Source organism: Gadus chalcogrammus, chromosome 12 (genome assembly GCF_026213295.1).
Source record: "Gadus chalcogrammus isolate NIFS_2021 chromosome 12, NIFS_Gcha_1.0, whole genome shotgun sequence".
NCBI classification, from domain to species: Eukaryota; Metazoa; Chordata; class Actinopteri; order Gadiformes; family Gadidae; genus Gadus; species Gadus chalcogrammus.
This window is the reverse complement of record NC_079423.1, coordinates 28,840,382-28,857,881: the sequence shown is the minus strand read 5'-3', so window position 1 is coordinate 28,857,881 and position 17,500 is coordinate 28,840,382. Positions and strand designations below refer to the sequence as shown.

The 17,500-nt window shown below is 45.7% G+C and overlaps 1 protein-coding gene across 1 annotated transcript in view; it reads right to left on the bottom strand.

Annotated features, from left to right (window-relative positions):
* The window catches only part of xpr1a (xenotropic and polytropic retrovirus receptor 1a), a 65,877-nt gene that overhangs the window by 18,380 nt on the left and 29,997 nt on the right, over window positions 1–17,500 (bottom strand). Inside the window, exon 3 of the mRNA XM_056603546.1 lies at window positions 2,093–2,194. Within this exon, the coding sequence (XP_056459521.1) occupies window positions 2,093–2,194 (102 nt within the window). The remainder of the gene's footprint in view (window positions 1–2,092; window positions 2,195–17,500) is intronic.

The window sequence follows — 17,500 nt, the reverse complement described above, 5'->3', positions numbered from 1 at the left end:
CTCTCGCCTGGCAAAGCTCCACCGCATGACTTTCCACCGGAGGAAACCTGTATCTTCCACCACCATAACACCGTATCAGTGTTCCGCTCCGGCCCCAGTTCTGTTCATCTCCAGCCATGACGGCTGCTCCCATCCTGTTACCTACAGGGTCTGGTTTCAGCAGCTCAATAGTCTCATCAGCATCCACTCTGTCGGCAATGAGACCGATTATCACGCAAGGAGGTATTTGAAGTGCACGGTTCCGGATGACTCCGCTAGTGTCCATCCACGTCCACTTGTTGTTGAACGTTCTGCCGAGGGTTAAACCGGCGGGTCTACGTCCCCGTAACCTCCTCAATCGATAAGTCATAAGGGCACTTAATAAAGTGCCATATAACACGATAGAGCTGGTTAACTGTCCTGTGGGCATGCCAGCAGCCATTCATGAGACTAGCTGATGCAGAGGACCTCAGCCTCCCACGTCACATGAATCACATGACCCAGACAGCTGAGACATCTGGGACCCAACCGGACTCCGTTTCCCACAGTAAGAGAGAATTACTGCAGAAGACTCAATGGTGACTTTCACGCTTGGTTGCTTTGGGCACACACACACACACACACTCACACATACAGACATACTTGTCAGCACACACACAGACACACACGGGCACAGACACACACACACACACACACACACACACACACACACACACACACACACACACACACACACACACACACACACACACACACACACACACATACCTGGGCGCACACACACACCTACGGGCACACATGAATACACACCCAAACCAAAGAGTGCCCACAGAGACGCACACACACACACACACACATATCCACACATTAATATAAGCACAGAAATACACACATGCACGCACGCAAACACTCACACCCAACAGGATTGCAACAACGGTAGCACCTCTTTGATGTCTACAATGTGGGTAATCCCTGTGAGAGTTGCAGGGCAGTCATGTCCGTGAGTTTGTCCTCTTCGATATGAACGGCACGAGGCATGAGGAAATCAAGAGCATGACTGCTTTCCAGGGGTTGAACACACATGCACGTAAGCACACACAACACACACACACACACACACACACACACACACACACACACACACACACACACACACACACACACACACACACACACACACACACACACACACACACACACACACACGTCCAGGTCCAGGTCCAGGTCCTTCATGAAGGTATTTCACCTCGTTACTTGAGGTGCTTCCATAACCTCTTCTGATGTCTGTTAATAACTTGTGTGTTAAAGTGTTTATGGAAACAGTGTTTCTCCTGAGGGCCCATGGAAAAAAAGGCTCCCAATGCCAGGAGGATGCTAGTTGGAGTCCCAGAATAGAGACAGCTCTAAGAGCCTTCCACCAGCTCCTATGTGCCAGCCATATACCCTCTGGCATACGATCAACCTGGCCTATTTGTCGAAGTAACGTACTATGTATAATAAACCTTAATTTGGCATTCTAAAACAAACTCTTGAACATCAATTGTGTTTGTTTTGTTCCGTAGCTCTAGTTGAGGATACATCCATTATGAACTGGAACAACCTTGACCCAGGGTTCACTCAAAATGATTGCAGTTCCACTTATGAACTCTAGGGGCAGCACCGTCTGCTCACAGCGCAAAACCCTCAATTTCCCTGAGCCTTAGTTCACACACCAGGATATATGGCTTCCATCTCAGATTACACGGCACACATACTACTGCTGTGCTCCCTAAAATACATGCAGACAGGCGAGGCGTTGGTTAATATGACTGCACAAACCAACTCTACTGAAGAGCCATGTCTAGAGGCATAACAGTTTGGGATCGACTCTGCCTCATAAACCTGGACAGACTAATGAGGAAATAATATTAATAATAATTAAAGGCATTATAAACAAAATCATAATCGCAACAATCACAATACATGCACATACAAAAAAACTAAACAATGCAAATAAATAAAGATGAAATATATAATAATCCCAAAACATTTATACAAATAGAATTCATGCAAAAACTCTGGAACTGAGTCATTTTAATTTAGGTTGCGGACAATTTTCCAGGAAAAAACAAACCTGAATAAAACGTGTTGATCTTCAGCAGCTCCTTCTCGCAGGTCTGGAAGAACTTCTCCTCAAACTTGGCGTAGTACCTCTTGACTGTGTCTTCATCTGTGACTGCAGAGGAAAGAGGGAAGGGAAGAAAATAAAAGATTAGCAATTAATATTTATGGGAAACAAGTTGCCAATCAGGCTTCAATTGCACAGCAAAAATACACATTATTTGTTCATGACATTTTTGCATCGTGGTCATTCAACAGTAGACACACACACATGCAAACATTCAAGTCAAAATAAAAGGAAAATGTTCAGCCATTTACTGACCGAACCATGACCACAGTCCAACCCATACAGCAACCAGCCACCAACCAGCCGGCTTGATCTTATTCTTCCTCATTCACGGAAGCCCACATGCTCTTCCTCCCCTAGGTACACTGTGTTTCAGACGATCGTACGTACAGAGGTTTCCATTCAGGTTTATAATCCGATCCCATGCCTCTGTCCCCCATCCACCTCCTCTTGCGTAACCCTGAATGTCCTCTTTAGGACCGGGGTAACCCATTTAGCATCGATTGCTCTGCCTCCAGCCATCCTCTGCCTCCATCTGAACCAGGCTATTTGACACCAACTGGCCATTCAGCTTTCAAGTGCACACCATGTGGATGTCTACGCATGGAGTCACAGGAAACACATGCAGATACACACACAGATACCAGGGGCGGTTCTAGACACATTTTACTAGGGGGGCCAAGGAGGGGCCAGTGTTTAACCAGAGGGGCAAAAAGGCACAAATATATATTTAAAGATTATAAACTTTCTTTTACTTTAAAATCATCAAACATTTAATCTGTACAAGAGTTTATAACTTCACCGGTCTGTATTTTTCTGGGTTACAGCAATCTTGCACATTCTAAAGAGCTCAAAGGACCTTTCCCTCTTCTACTGTTCTTTCCTCATTTCATGATAGCTGCTATTAGAAGAAAAAAAAAAGTAGGGGCATGCATTCGATTTCGTTGCCTAACCATCCCACCCTTCTTAACACGGGAAGATAGCCTTCTACACTTTACTCAAATGTATTTGTTATCCCATTGCAACAGCCAAATGGAAGAAAATACGTGGTTAACATCACAACATTGTGTAGCCTAGAGTGATCTAGCAAGTATACTGACATTTGGATACTCGCTGCTGCTTCGATGAGTTTGCTTAGATATGATTTAGTTTCTAAATATATCGAGACCAGAAATTTACAAACTTAATTTCATCATCAGTGTGAGGAACTACAGTAAATCGGTTATTTGCAAGAACAACAAGTCACTTACGAAATGAAATCGTTTTGCTTAGCTTCGACTCTTGCAACAGGAGAAAGCGTGGCTCCTTTCTCTAAGAGTAGTCGCTGAGCTCTCATTTACCGAGCAGCAGCAGCACGGTGTTTGTCTTAGCCGCTCTAAGTTACCCGTGTAGGACGTTAAATTAGTTCAGTAAAATCAGTAAAATACTAATTATTTTATTTGGTCATCACAGGGGGGCCACGGACATGTCTACAGGGGCACTGGCCCCCGTAGGCCCCCGTGTAGAACCGCCATCGGTACACAAGGACACCAAAACACGCGGCACGCGCACACACACACACACACACACACACACACACACACACACACACACACACGCACACACACACACACACACACACACACACACACACACACACACACACACACACACACAGCCGCTTTATGCTTTTGATATTTTCTTATATGTGTGTGTGTGAGTGTACGATTTGGCATTTTGTTTCAACATATTGCCACTGGCATCTAAAGGTCACAGGAAGACCCTTAATCTGGTCAGCAGAATCCGCCGAGGGAAATGCTAAGGGTGAGGCTTTCAAAATCAAACTTTAAGATGAAAAAAACGATACAATGAATGCAATATATTTGTTTTTATCTCAGCAAGAATCCAAACTAATACTACAGAGGAACAGCAGGGCTCTGTGTTATGAAGTGAGTCCGGGAAGCGACCGTACGATTGGAGAGTCATTCAATTCTGTACAGTACACAGCAAGAATAATAGACAACAGACCCTCTAAGGCTGAGAGATGTCAATATCACACAGATACACATGCACACACACACACACGCACACGCACGCACAAACATGCATACACACACGCACACACACACACACACACACACACACACACACACACACACACACACACACACACACACAGGGGAACACGCACACACACATTAGTACCTGCACAATCAATACGATCGCATGAATTCAGAGGGGTATAGAAAGAACTAGCAGGCTTAAAACTAGCTAATCATAAAGTACATGGAAAAATAAATTACAATTCCTAGCACACATGAAACATTGAATAAAATCGAAGCTAATTAAATGACCCAGCAGGTGAAATTACAGCGTGCCCTTATTTAAAAGCATGAAGGAAGACCTCCTTCAGGGACAGTTAGCCCGGATCTGGGAAACATGCCACAATATATCTCCATTGTGTTGTATAAACCAATGTAGGATAACTGCAGACCTCAGAACGGAAAAACAACATCTCAATAATAGATGGAGCCAGGGAGGTAGGATTCGGCCGGGCACAAGCGGAAGAATGAAGGCTTGTTATTTGGCCCTTTGTAATTTTCAAACAAAAGGAAATTAGTCTGAAGATTGTTCCCTTGTTTCTAGTGCAAGGGAACAACGATGATTGCTCAGTAAATAATTGGAAACCATTCCTGACCGTCTCCATGCTCACGTAACTCACCGGGTCACAGCCAAAACAACAGACATTCACTACCCGATTTGGCACAAACAAATCCAACGATGAGGTTTTAAACCCATGTTGTCCCCTCCAGTGCGTTTCATTCACATGAACTGTGATAAACATCTGTCCTGTTACACTGTTTGTCCTCTGGATGGACATAATGAACAAATAATATTATCCAAGGGCTAATGCCGTATAGAGAGTGAACATGAATGGGATACACCTATGACAAACGGGCCAAGATTAGACACAGATTTAAACCAAGTTCATCTTTATCTTTTATTTTTCTCTCTGCATGCATTGACAGTCATCCAAGAAGTCCCACCAACAGCCACCATTCCCCGACCACTGTGCACCGTTGACCTACTGACTGACTGATTGACCGAATGACTTAGTGACCTGCTGATTGACCTGGCAGTCATTCGACAGACTACATAACTGAATGAAGGGCTGAGTGGGATTCAGGCAGTAGATAACGGCATGTCTGAGTGGTGCGATTAGAATGCAACCGCGCGATGTCACCAGGCAAGCTAGCCCGCTAGCTGAAGGACTAGCCAGCTAGCTGAAGAACTAGCCAGCTAGCTGAGGGGCTAGCCATTCGGCTAGGCTACCGACTAGACTGCCGGCCCGCTGACGGACTGCTCAGCCTATGTAACATGGCAGAATGACGAACGGCCCCTACACAGTGGCTTACAGCCTGGTTTCCAGGCAAGCACCAAATTGAATCCCACTGTGTTCAAGCGCAATGCATTACACTACAAATGGCCGCTTACTGTAAGAAGAGAAAAACAACATACACCGCACTGGCGGTAAATATAACAGGGGAGATAAGTGGGGGGAGCCGGTGGCTGACAGACACTCCTAGCAGGCGGAGGACAGCAGAGTGCTTGTACGGTATATACAGAGCGGATGCACCAGATGAAAGACTATGGGTAGAACATAGAGGTGAACGGGAGGCTGCAGCAAGACCCCTCTACCCTCCACTCGCTTCTGTCTTCGCTTTGATCGACGTCGGTTGTTATGTAGGTAGTTGGAAATCCTACAGGGGTTTGTGTTATACACACTTGGGTTTCGGCTGTGTGATGTCCATGAACAAAGACTCAAGTCACACACAGACACCCGGTTTGTATTTGAAGGTGTTCCCAACCAGGTGCGACTGGTTTCGATAATTAATACAATAATTTATACTCTACGTTACATTCCATATATTAAATAGCTTACCACTACCTGAAATGGGATGGGTGTGTGAACTCATTACTATCGACCTTGAAAGCCACTGCCCATGCTGTAATTACGCCTTTAAGATAAACAGCATACATAGCAGCTTAATGGTAATGGCGTGGAAGTCAGAAACACATCCGTGAGACGGTTATTACATGGTTTACTCGTAACTGTGATGGATTGAGAGGCATAGGGTAGACAGGAACCTCTCAGACACAGAGCGTCTTCACAGACACTGGGTCTAATTATGACAGAACATGGCTGGAGAAGAGAGACATCCCGCTGCAGGTGAACCCAGGGAATACTAAACAGCTATTCGCCATGGGGATTAGGAAGTAATGTTCAAAATAACACGACAAAAGGAAAGTGAAAGGAACAGGTGCGAACCATTTTGAAGGGATTTTCAGAAAATGTCTACCCAGCCGCATCGAACAGCATAGCGTAGACAAAGGCCAAACAGCCGGCAAAATGGACTAGGTGGAATTAGTAGTGTGATGGTGTATTGACGAGCTGATCTTTGAAACTTGTGGAATTGTGTAACAATCATCTGCGTATTATTGATTTTGGGCCCGACCAGGGAATTGAATTGCAACATTCATAAACGGTCTTTGATTTGCTGTGAAGACAGGCTCGCAACGCAAGCTGCATCTGGCTACCTTCTGTAACATTCCTTGCAGTATTGGCCGGTTTATGGATTGTATTATTGTGGTTAATGTGTTGTGTGATTAAAATTAGATTTTTCTTCAATCAAAATGATTTATTAAATGTTTTCTTTTTGAACTCAAACCCCGGGACAACTGTCTCTAAACTGTAGCCTGGGGACCAGACGAATCTGCAAGCTCATGTTCTATGTGCTCTGGCATATGCATCCGGCCTCCCTCCAGGTCCGACAGCAGACCCAATGTCGACTGTGGATGTAATATGGTGCGGGTTTGACACGAGGACTGTACAGGGGAGCGCCTTACGCGCCTAACGTTGAGGCATCTCTGGTTCCCAGCAAGAACCAGAGAACCAGAGATAGTCAGAGACACCCAGAGAGACCCCAGAGACACAGAGACACCCAGAGACCAGCAGAGAGACACAGAGACACAGAGACACCCAGAGAGACCCAGAGACACAGAGACACCCAAAGACCAGCAGAGAGACACAGAGACACAGAGATAGACCAAGAGACACAGAGAGACCCAGAGACACCCAGATAATCAGAGACACAGAGAGACACAGAGACAGAGAGAGAGAGAGAGAACCAGAGACACAGAGAGAGAGACCAAGAGACACAGAGACACAGAGAGAGAGACCAAGAGACACAGAGAGACCCAGAGACACACAGAGACACAGAGAGAGAGACCCAGAGACACACAGAGAGAGACCCAGATAACCAGAGACACCAAGAGAACCAGAGACACAGAGAGACACAGTGAGACCGCGAGAAACATACAGAGATAGCAGCCCCCTCACCCCATCGAGGGTGCGATCCCCTGTAGTTTCCTGCTTGCTAAATATAGCTTTGTTTTCCGTGTATCTTTGATATATTGAACAGATGAAATGGAAGATTAACACACACAAAAGATGTGTAAAAACAACAGTGTTGTATATGAATACAGCCTAGAGTAATAAGTAATACACAAACCAAATGTGGCGCAGTACTACAGTAGAAATGCGTGCTGAAGATAGACTGTGTTTACTCATTCAGACAAAGAGTGGATGCTGGTGGGGAGAAAAAGGAGCTCTTGACCCAATCCCCTGGTGGCTGTGAGGAGGCAGCCCCCCACCCCTTCCACGGCATCCCTTCCTCTGTAGTCCACATCAATAAATGATGAGCTCCACGATGCAGCCTCCACAGAACCCTACCCTCACACCCAACACTCACACACCCATGTATACCCACACACACAAAAAAACACATGGAAGTATACACACACACACACACACATGCATGTACAGTACACACACACACACACACACACACACACACACACACACACACACACACACACACACACACACACACACACACACACACACACACACACACACACACACACACACACACACACACACACACACAATCTCAGTCCCTCCACATCCAACTTGTTATATTTCTCCCATGATGACCTGATCCTATAAAACCAGACCATAAATCCTTCGTGGAGCCCAGCGACCTCTCCATCACTCAGAAGCAGTTGCGAAAAACAACACTTGCGCGCACGCACACACACACACACACACACACACACACACACACACACACACACACACACACACACACACACACACACACACACACACACACACACACACACACACACGCTCAAGCAAACTAAACATACTGATGCATGGAAGCCACAACTCAACATATCATTTGTCATCTTCATTGGTCAGGGTGCCCCAAACGTTTACATCTGTCATTATAATCCAGAGTGTAGCTGTTTCCCTGTTCAACCATCCTTTGGTTCGCAGGGAGTTTACCTGTGTAGACGAGATAGAGAGGCACACTACTTTAGTGTGGGGTCTGGCCAGATCTGATTTGCTTTATTGTTCTTCCATTCCCACATGCTACATGTGCCGCCTCATTGACTCTGTGTAACGACACGATCGTTTGTCGTGGGTAAACTATGTCCCGGTATCAGGTCAACGCCATGGGAAACAGAATCCCTATTTTATGAGCTGAGGTGGTGGATTAGTTTATCCTTATCTATCCTCTCCGAGCGGAAATGTCTAAATCATAAAAGAGCAAAGAGGGCAAAATTGGGCTATTAGAATATGTGATTTCCCCCCCCCCCTCACATTAAACTAATATATTGTGTATATATAACTGTGGTTGCAGAGAGAGAGAGAGAGAGAGAGAGAGAGAGAGAGAGAGAGAGAGAGAGAGAGAGAGAGAGAGAGAGAGAGAGAGAGAGAGAGAGAGAGAGAGAGAGAGAGAGAGAGAGAGAGAGACATGGGGATAAAAGAGGTGTTTCATACCCTCAAGTGCTCGGTATTAGATACATAATCCAAGGCAAAACGAACCACGCACGTGTGCAGGACACACACACACACACACACACACACACACACACACACACACACACACACACACACACACACACACACACACACACACACACACACACACACACACACACACACACACACATTCTCCTCAAAACATTTTTGCTCAAACACTCCTTAAAACATATTTCCATCGCTGCCTGCAGCCACAATTAACTCTACCAATCACCAAGGAGGAGGGAGACATTAAAAATGTACACTCCCACGGCTCAGACTGCCGGGCTCAGAGGAACGCAGACAGAAAACAGGGAGGGAGAGAGGGACACTGTTTTTTCAATGACACACACACACACACACACACACACACACACACACACACACACACACACACACACACACACACACACACACACACACACACACACACACACACGCTTACACACACTAATACACAGACACAGACAGAACCAGGCAGGCTGTCTTAGCAGCACACATTTCAACTGCGGCAGCGGCATAGTGCAGCCACCCAGCCATGTATGGAAGAGACTTCACACATTCAACACATCCTGAGAGGTGTTGATGACTCTGTACTGCCACTGTGTATATATATAAATATATACATACATATATATATATATATATACATACATATATATATATATATATGTGTGTGTGTGTGGGTGGGTGGGTGTGTGTGGGTGTGTTTCTGTGCATGGGTTTCTGCATGTGTGTGTACATATGTCTATATTATGTGTGTCTATGTCTATATGTGTGTCTCTGTGTGTGAGTCTTTGTTTATGTGTGTGCGTGTCTACTTTAAATATGTGTGTTTCATATATCTTTGTGTATGTGTGTGTGTGTGTGTTTGTGTGTGTATGTGTATGTGCCTGCCTGCCTGCATGCGTGTGCGTGTATGCGCCTGCGTGGCTGCGCGTGTGTCTCTCTCTATGTGCGTGTGCATGTGGGTAAATTCCTGGCAGGGAGGCCGGGCTGAATCCACAATGAGGAAGGAGCAGCAACACGGAGACAGATGGGGTGAGAGAGGACCCACAGGGCCGGGGGGGGGACACAGCAATGCGCCGGGGACTTGTTCCCCAGATTTACACCCAGGAAGGGGGGATCAAGTGAACAAAAGGGAGGCTGAGATATAGAATTTATGAAGGAGTGTATAAAGAAATGTGATAGGCGAGGAGAGGTTCTCCACTGTGTGCGATGTGTGTTCTACTGACAGTGGGGTGATGTGCATATCTGTGGCGGTACAAAATAAACACATCAGGGCCCTCACGGTGGTTCCCCGTGGCTCCCCTACCTCGCTGGTCCACCAGACACAGAAGTCCCAGGCAAACGTGAACATGGGAACTACAGTCGAGCCCATTGCAAATAGATGAAGAATTGAATAGTTAAATATTTGCACGTATACCCTATTGATTTTTCGACTGAAGGTGCTTTCTTCTTGCGGTATTGGCATTACATTACTGAATGTGATTTACTATTTTGGGGGTTTTAAGTATGAAAAATCAATACAAAGTAATAGATCTGTCCATGGTACTACGATAAAATATCATGAATAAGTAATAGCTAAGTAAGAAGAAGGTCATATTTAGAAGCACAGGGACCGTGAAATACGGACATAAATGAAGGAATTGTCATTTATAAAATCCAAAAAAGCAAGATTGACGTTAAAAGGCTGCAGTAGTCCTGTCTAGACGTATACAAACATTATTATACTTGTTATATGTGCATACCATTCTTCCTCTGCCAATCTATTATCCAAACAGTGGTTCAATTGGTAGTCTGATTGCCGCAAAAGTGGGTTATTTCAAAAGCAGAATCTTTTTTTAAATAACTGGAGAAAGTAGGGCACCCATAACTCTGCTACTGATAAACCCAATTCTAAAACTCTTTCCTGTAATGCTTAAAAACCTGAGTACATCAAGTTTGATTTGTCTAACCATCATATAATACAACATTTTACTTCAGCCCAAAACTGTCAAAATACTATGACAGTATGTTGACCAATAAAACCCCTCGAGATCTGCCATGTTTGAAAGCCTGTGTCAATCATAAAGAAACAAATCTCATTAATAATTTCAGCCTTGTTTAATATGGTTTGTGGTTCTTTGTTTTGGGAATATGATCCAATACGGATAATATGAGGGTCTTCTATCCCACCAACACCTGATACTTCTAGGTCTACTGTATCAATGCATCCTTGCTACATACAGTGGTGTTGTTTGTGGAACAGTCTTGTTGTCTTTGTGTGTGTGTGTGCGTGTGTGCGTGTGTGTGTGTGTGTGTGTGTGTGTGTGTTTTTGTGAGTGAGTGAGTGAGTGAGTGAGTGAGTGAGTGAGTGAGTGAGTGAGTGAATGTGTGCGTGTGTGTGTGTTTGTATGTGCGTGCATGCATACGTCTTGTTGTCTTTGTGTGTGTGTGTGTGCGTGTGTGTTTTTGTGAGTGAGTGAGTGAGTGAGTGAGTGAGTGAGTGAGTGAGTGAGTGAGTGAGTGAGTGAGTGAGTGAGTGAGTGAGTGAGTGAGTGAGTAAGTGAGTGAGTGAATGTGTGCGTGTGTGTGTGTTTGTATGTTTGTGCGTGCATGTATGCGTGCGTGTGCGTCTAAAAAGTGTCCCCATCATGTCCTCTATGACCTCCATGTCTCTGAACTAATGAGCTCTCTCGGTCCAGGGCCCATCCCAGAACATGCTCCATACATTGATGGAGCCGCCATCTAGGGCTAAATTATACAGGTCAGAGACAGGCTAAACGCCCATGGCTGGAAGCACGGAGGACGGAAAACGGGCGAAAAGGATGTTTTAAGAAGTCAAACGAGGAAGAAAAAGAACAAGAAAAAGTAGGCCATTAAAGTCGCCAGTCAGTTGGGATGCTGGCAGAGGACAGCGGCATTGACCAGGGAACCATGGGATGGGAATGTCCATAACTCCTGCTTTTCAGACTGGGCGGACAAGCACAGAGTAGCCGCTCTCTCTCTCTTTGTAATCATCTCTCTCCTTCAGTCGTCTTCCTTTTATTTTTACATCCTCTTACTTTTCTCTGACTTATTCCACCCTCCGCGTCTCTCATCGGCTCATTCCGGTGAAAACCCGGCCGCAGTTTGTCGTCCGCAGTCCGCCAGAGCGGGAGGATGTTTGACCCAGACAGACAGCTTTTCATTACACTCTGCTGCTCTGGGCTTTTAGAGGTGGGAAAGGTCTTCTGCTCTCCTTCTTCCCAGCACAGGGAAAAGAGAGGCCCAGACAAGCGCCAGACACAAAGTCTGTAACACTTGACCTCTTCTTCTCCTCAGACCAAATGTCTGCGGGGGGTTCTCAGCGTTAACAACCGTGGACGCAGAGAAAGACGGCGTTTATCGGTTTCGATTTGATGCATCAAAACTCTGCGTGCGTTTCACACATCAGACGCGTTTCCCAGATGCCTCATCAAGCCCCCCCGATCAGAACTTGCAACAGTATCTCACAGGACGTCTCGCGTTTCAACCCATCGCCAGCCCCGTTACGAACCCCCCCGCGCTAATATGATATCCAAACCCTGCGTCACGTCTCGGGCTGATATTAAGCTCGGGAGGTAATGAGGTTTGTATTCCTTTGGCGGTTGGCCAACGCAGGACGTGCGGGAGAATCAGGGGCTTAGTATGCAAGCTCACGCACACGCAGCCGTCTTTCGACCAATAGCAATCAGGGCAGATCTAATGGAACGGGATCAGGTGGTTTTAATGGAGTTCTGCTTGTTGTTGTTTTTTGCGGCTTCTCCTGGAATGGAGCCGGAACGCGAAGCAGACGAGACAGGACTTCCCTGAGAGGAAGTTATCAGACTGCGAATCAATTATGAACGATTCAAACTCTGTGGCGGATGATTGATTGGTGGGTGAGAGGGAAGGAGGAGGGGTGGTCATAGGGGGCGTGGGCGAGTGGGATCCCTCACTTCAGTCTGTATTTGAATTCATGGTTCCAGCCATGAATTGGTCCGTCAAAATGCCCGTTCTGCCCTTTGACTCGTTTTTAGACCAATCATGGCTCATCGGGCACCTGATTGGTTGGCCCAAGTCTTCCTCCAGGCCTTCTCGTGTACAAGAAAGACAGGACATTGAGGCTTGTTGGTGTTAGATACTTAATGGTGCTTCACAATCATCAATCATCATCCTAGTGGCCAATAATATCACAATACTTTTGCAGTGCACAGATTATCAACATTCGCGAACATCAGGCGACATATCGGACCCATGGGTGCATGATGTGTTGTTTGCTGTGAGAGCTTCTATGGATGAACTGCTAATGTACTTATCAAGAAATGACCGGATCTTTACAAAGTAATGATCTCAATACGTTGGCTCCATCATTGTTCTCTCCAGCAAGGCAGTGAAGCCCCCGAGAGCCCAGATCAATCTTCACTTGGGATTGATCATTCTCACCGCCCAGGTAAATAGCTGGCAAGACATAATGCTGCTGGAAGTAAGACCCAAGGGGAGCTGCAGTCTAATATGAATCATACTCTTAAGGTATACGGTATAGTCTTACAATGTTGATATTACAACTCTTGACAGGTGTTATAAAAGCGTTATTTGATTTGGTTTGTCAGGGAAGAGAAATAGAAAAGGAAAGAGAGAACGAAGCACGCTTGACAATACAGCCTAACTTGATGGTCTACCAAGGCAGCCTACAAATCCAACTACAAATTATGCTACTGTGCATGTGTGTGCGCATCCAGGTGTATGCGTGTGCATATGTGCTTGCATGCATCCATGTGTGTGTGTGCGCGTTTGCTTGTGCCTGTGTGTTTGCGTGCGTGCATGTCTGTGTGGGTGAGTATGTGCGTCTCAGTCTCTGGACAATATGGCACCACTGTGCCGGGTTTTAGGAACTGAGCCAGAACCTTTCTGTTTCAGTCACTGATTCAATAAGACCGAGCTGGATGAATGATAAACCAGAATAGTAGCGTATGATGGGAGGATGGGGGCAGAGGTAGAGAGTGGAGAGAGGGAGAGGAGGAGGAAGGGGAGAAAACAGCGGAGATGCAGGAGACAAGTGAGATGTCAGCCAGCCTGGCAGAACATATCACAACTTAGTAACGTCCAGCACTGGTCCACCGAAGGGGTGTGCGTGTGTGTGTGTGTGGGGGGGGTACATTACAAGTACATTACACTGTACTTGCAATGTGTTTTTTTGTATTATATTGTGTTATGGTATGGCATGGTAATCATCTTTAAGTATTTTATATTCAGCAAGGTGAATGGATTCATGTTATCCCAAGCACCGGAGAGAAGGCTGAGTATTTATCCAGAGTTTAATGACCGTTTAATATTTCAACATTAATCTAATAGAGGTGGCTACAGTCCATTACTTAAGGCAGCCGGGGCTGAAATATTGCAGAGCCGGTAGAATCTCAATGAGTGTGTCGAGAGGAATGCTGGGAAGCCATTTTTTATTTTTTAATAAACCAGCATAACTGATCCTCAATGCAACAAGCTGAAATGGCAGCAATCACTCCTGATGAAATTACTCATCACGAGTCACTCCATCCATTCCCCCCTTGGCTCGTCACCCTCTCTCCTCCTTCCCTCTCTCCTCTCTCCTCTCTCCGTCTCTCCTCTCTCCTCTCTCCTCCCTCCTCCCTCCTCTCTCCTCTCTCCTCTCTCCGTCTCTCTCTGGATAGAGCAGAACTCATAAGGCTAACCGCGAGCCCAGTCAACAGATAGATAGATATTTATTTGTCCTTGCGGAATATTGTTCTGCGCCATACAGTACATCTGATACACTCATTGACCGAAAGGGACAATAAAGAAGACAGCTGGACAAGACAGGACAGAAAACGATTTTTCCTCAACCCCCACCCTCCCCCCCACATCACAACACCAGGACAAAAGACAGATAAAAAATACAAATGAGAATGGAAATTAGGTATCGTAACCACATACGCAGATAGGCTCCTGTCCTGGCCTCTCTGTGGGTCTTTATGGCGTCTCTACTCCCAGAGCAGCTTAACCCCATTAGGTGAGGCTGCTCCGTCCGGTCGCGCCTCATTAATACAGCAATAAGGTTTACGTCGGCCTCGCAGCCTCGCGCGGAACGTGATTGATATTAATTGCCTATCTAGTCCCCGCCGGATCCAGGAAGAACGGGAGCGAGAGGGTCTTGGTCTTGTTTTCCGCTCCGCTGATCAGGATAAATTGGAGGCTATCGCTTGGGAAAACATGGAGTGATCAGTACTTTTCCGTGAGGAAAAATTGTTAGTGAAATTAAAATGGTTTATATTTCTTTACTACTATTCCAATAGGAAGATAATTTAGGGCCATTATTAGCATTCATACGTTAAATAACATCATTAGAGCGAGAGACAAGGGTAGAAGCGTGTAAAGGTTAGGATGCCAGGTCAAATGGTATGACATTCTCCCCACGTGGGAAAATTGGTGTTATCACCTGGAACGAAGAATGAAGAACTGTAGCAGCTGTGAAAAAGGCTGAACAACATCAGGCCTATTGGCCAGCCCTCAAACTCACTTCTCTTTCACCCCTGTGATTGGTCCCTGATCTGCACTCTTTCAGGCGATTGGAAGGGAGATTTAAAGAGGGTGCGCTGACTTGTTTTACATGTGTTCAAAACAAGCAGGGCAGCTGTGCAGTTTAGCACTTTTACTGCGCCATTCTAGGGCCAGTTAGTGGCCTTCTTGGCTTTCCATAGTGCCTTTCCTTTTGGTTTTGAACACACGGGTTTGCATGCCATTGCATCATCTGGATCCTCTGCCATGCCTGGCCCGCTGAATAATACCACGTTAACACTGGTTACTAACAGCATGCTAAAAGATCACAGAATAAGCTGGTCTGGATAGATGAAACATGACAATAATACAACAACAGAGGCATTAAGCCTATATTTCCACAAAGGAATATGACAAAAAAGATCATGATACAAAAAATGCTTTTTGATACATTTGGGTTAATATCTAAAGAATTGGCAGCTGACAAATGGAAACAGGAAATTACATGCTTTATGATTTTGTCCAACGGGGCTTTCGTGTTTTACAAAAGCCCCATTGGGAAGGCATCAGTAATTCCCCTTGGGAGGGTAAGTAGTTATCGCGTGTCAAATTCAAAATGAAACTACCATGACAATAGATTGTGTATTAAGACAACTAACGAACCAAAGAGAATAATGTCAGCATGGTACCGGCAACCAGTCATAGGCTGCGGTATAAAAAACAAAAAGGAAATCCTTTATTCAACCTCCTACTTCTCTAACCTCCAAGGCTGAAAAGCCTTTTGACAGCTGTAATAGCACACAGCCACCTTCCTGAGAGAAAATTGCTGCTCCGCTTTTTGTGTCTCGCTCTGAGTGTTGGCACGCGCCCTGTGAATGTGTGCATGCATGCGCGTGTGTGTGTTTGCGTGCGTTCAGGTAAATGCGGCACACAGGTTTGTATGTATTTCAGCATGCGTGAGCGGATCTCTGTGTGTGTGTGTGTGTGTGTGTGTGTGTGCGTGACTTTGACCAGTGTGTGTGTGTGTGTGTCCCGTCCCATTTCTGTGGGCTGTGTCATTATCGACATCTTGCCCCCGCTGCTCCCCGGGATGTTGTAGCCAATAGCAACCGACGCCGGGATACGGCCCGTTCTCTGCAGCAGGCAATTCCTTTCACATCACTATGAGACTGTGTGTGCATGCATGCGAATGAGCAGGTGTCTTTAGTGTGGGTGTGTTTGTGTGTGTGTGTGTGTGTGTGTGTTTGTATCTTTGTGTGTTCACGCGTGTGATAGCACCATGATTAAGCGTCAGTATTGATTGTTCCATAAAATGGGGCTTCTCTGTTTCGGCATATTTCATGATTTATTCCACAAACGAAGCCAGACGTGGAAGCACCATTAAGGCAGCGTTTTATCTCAACTGTGAAGGGAATACATATACCCACAGACACATGCAGATCATGGCCGGCGTACCGGACACTGAATCCGCACATTGAAAGCAAGCAGTCAGCACTGCGCAATCAATATGTGTTGATTAGGCCTGCTCAGTGCCTTTTGTATTGCAAGGCAAGCAACAGTGTGTGTGTGTGTGTGTCTCACACAATCAATACTCTGATCTCTTATTAGACTGGAGTCACACATCCCAACGGGGCGAATGAAAAGAGCAGTAGAACCGACCCACTGTGAAATGAGCGGAAAAGTCACCGGAGCATGATGGGAAGAAATATGTTTCCGAGACGACATGTTCGAAAATTCAAGCTGTCCTTGAAGGCATCAGAACTTATGCTTCATCAATCCAAGAGACGGAATAATGGGCCCCACTCACTCACTCCCTGCTGCACTTTTGTCTCGTTTTCAGACAAAAGTGAAGCAGTATTTCGGTTTGTATTTCATTAAGAACAGTATGATGCCGGATGATATTTCTTATCCAAAGATTTATTCCTTATAAAAGGTATGTTACTGTAATGGTT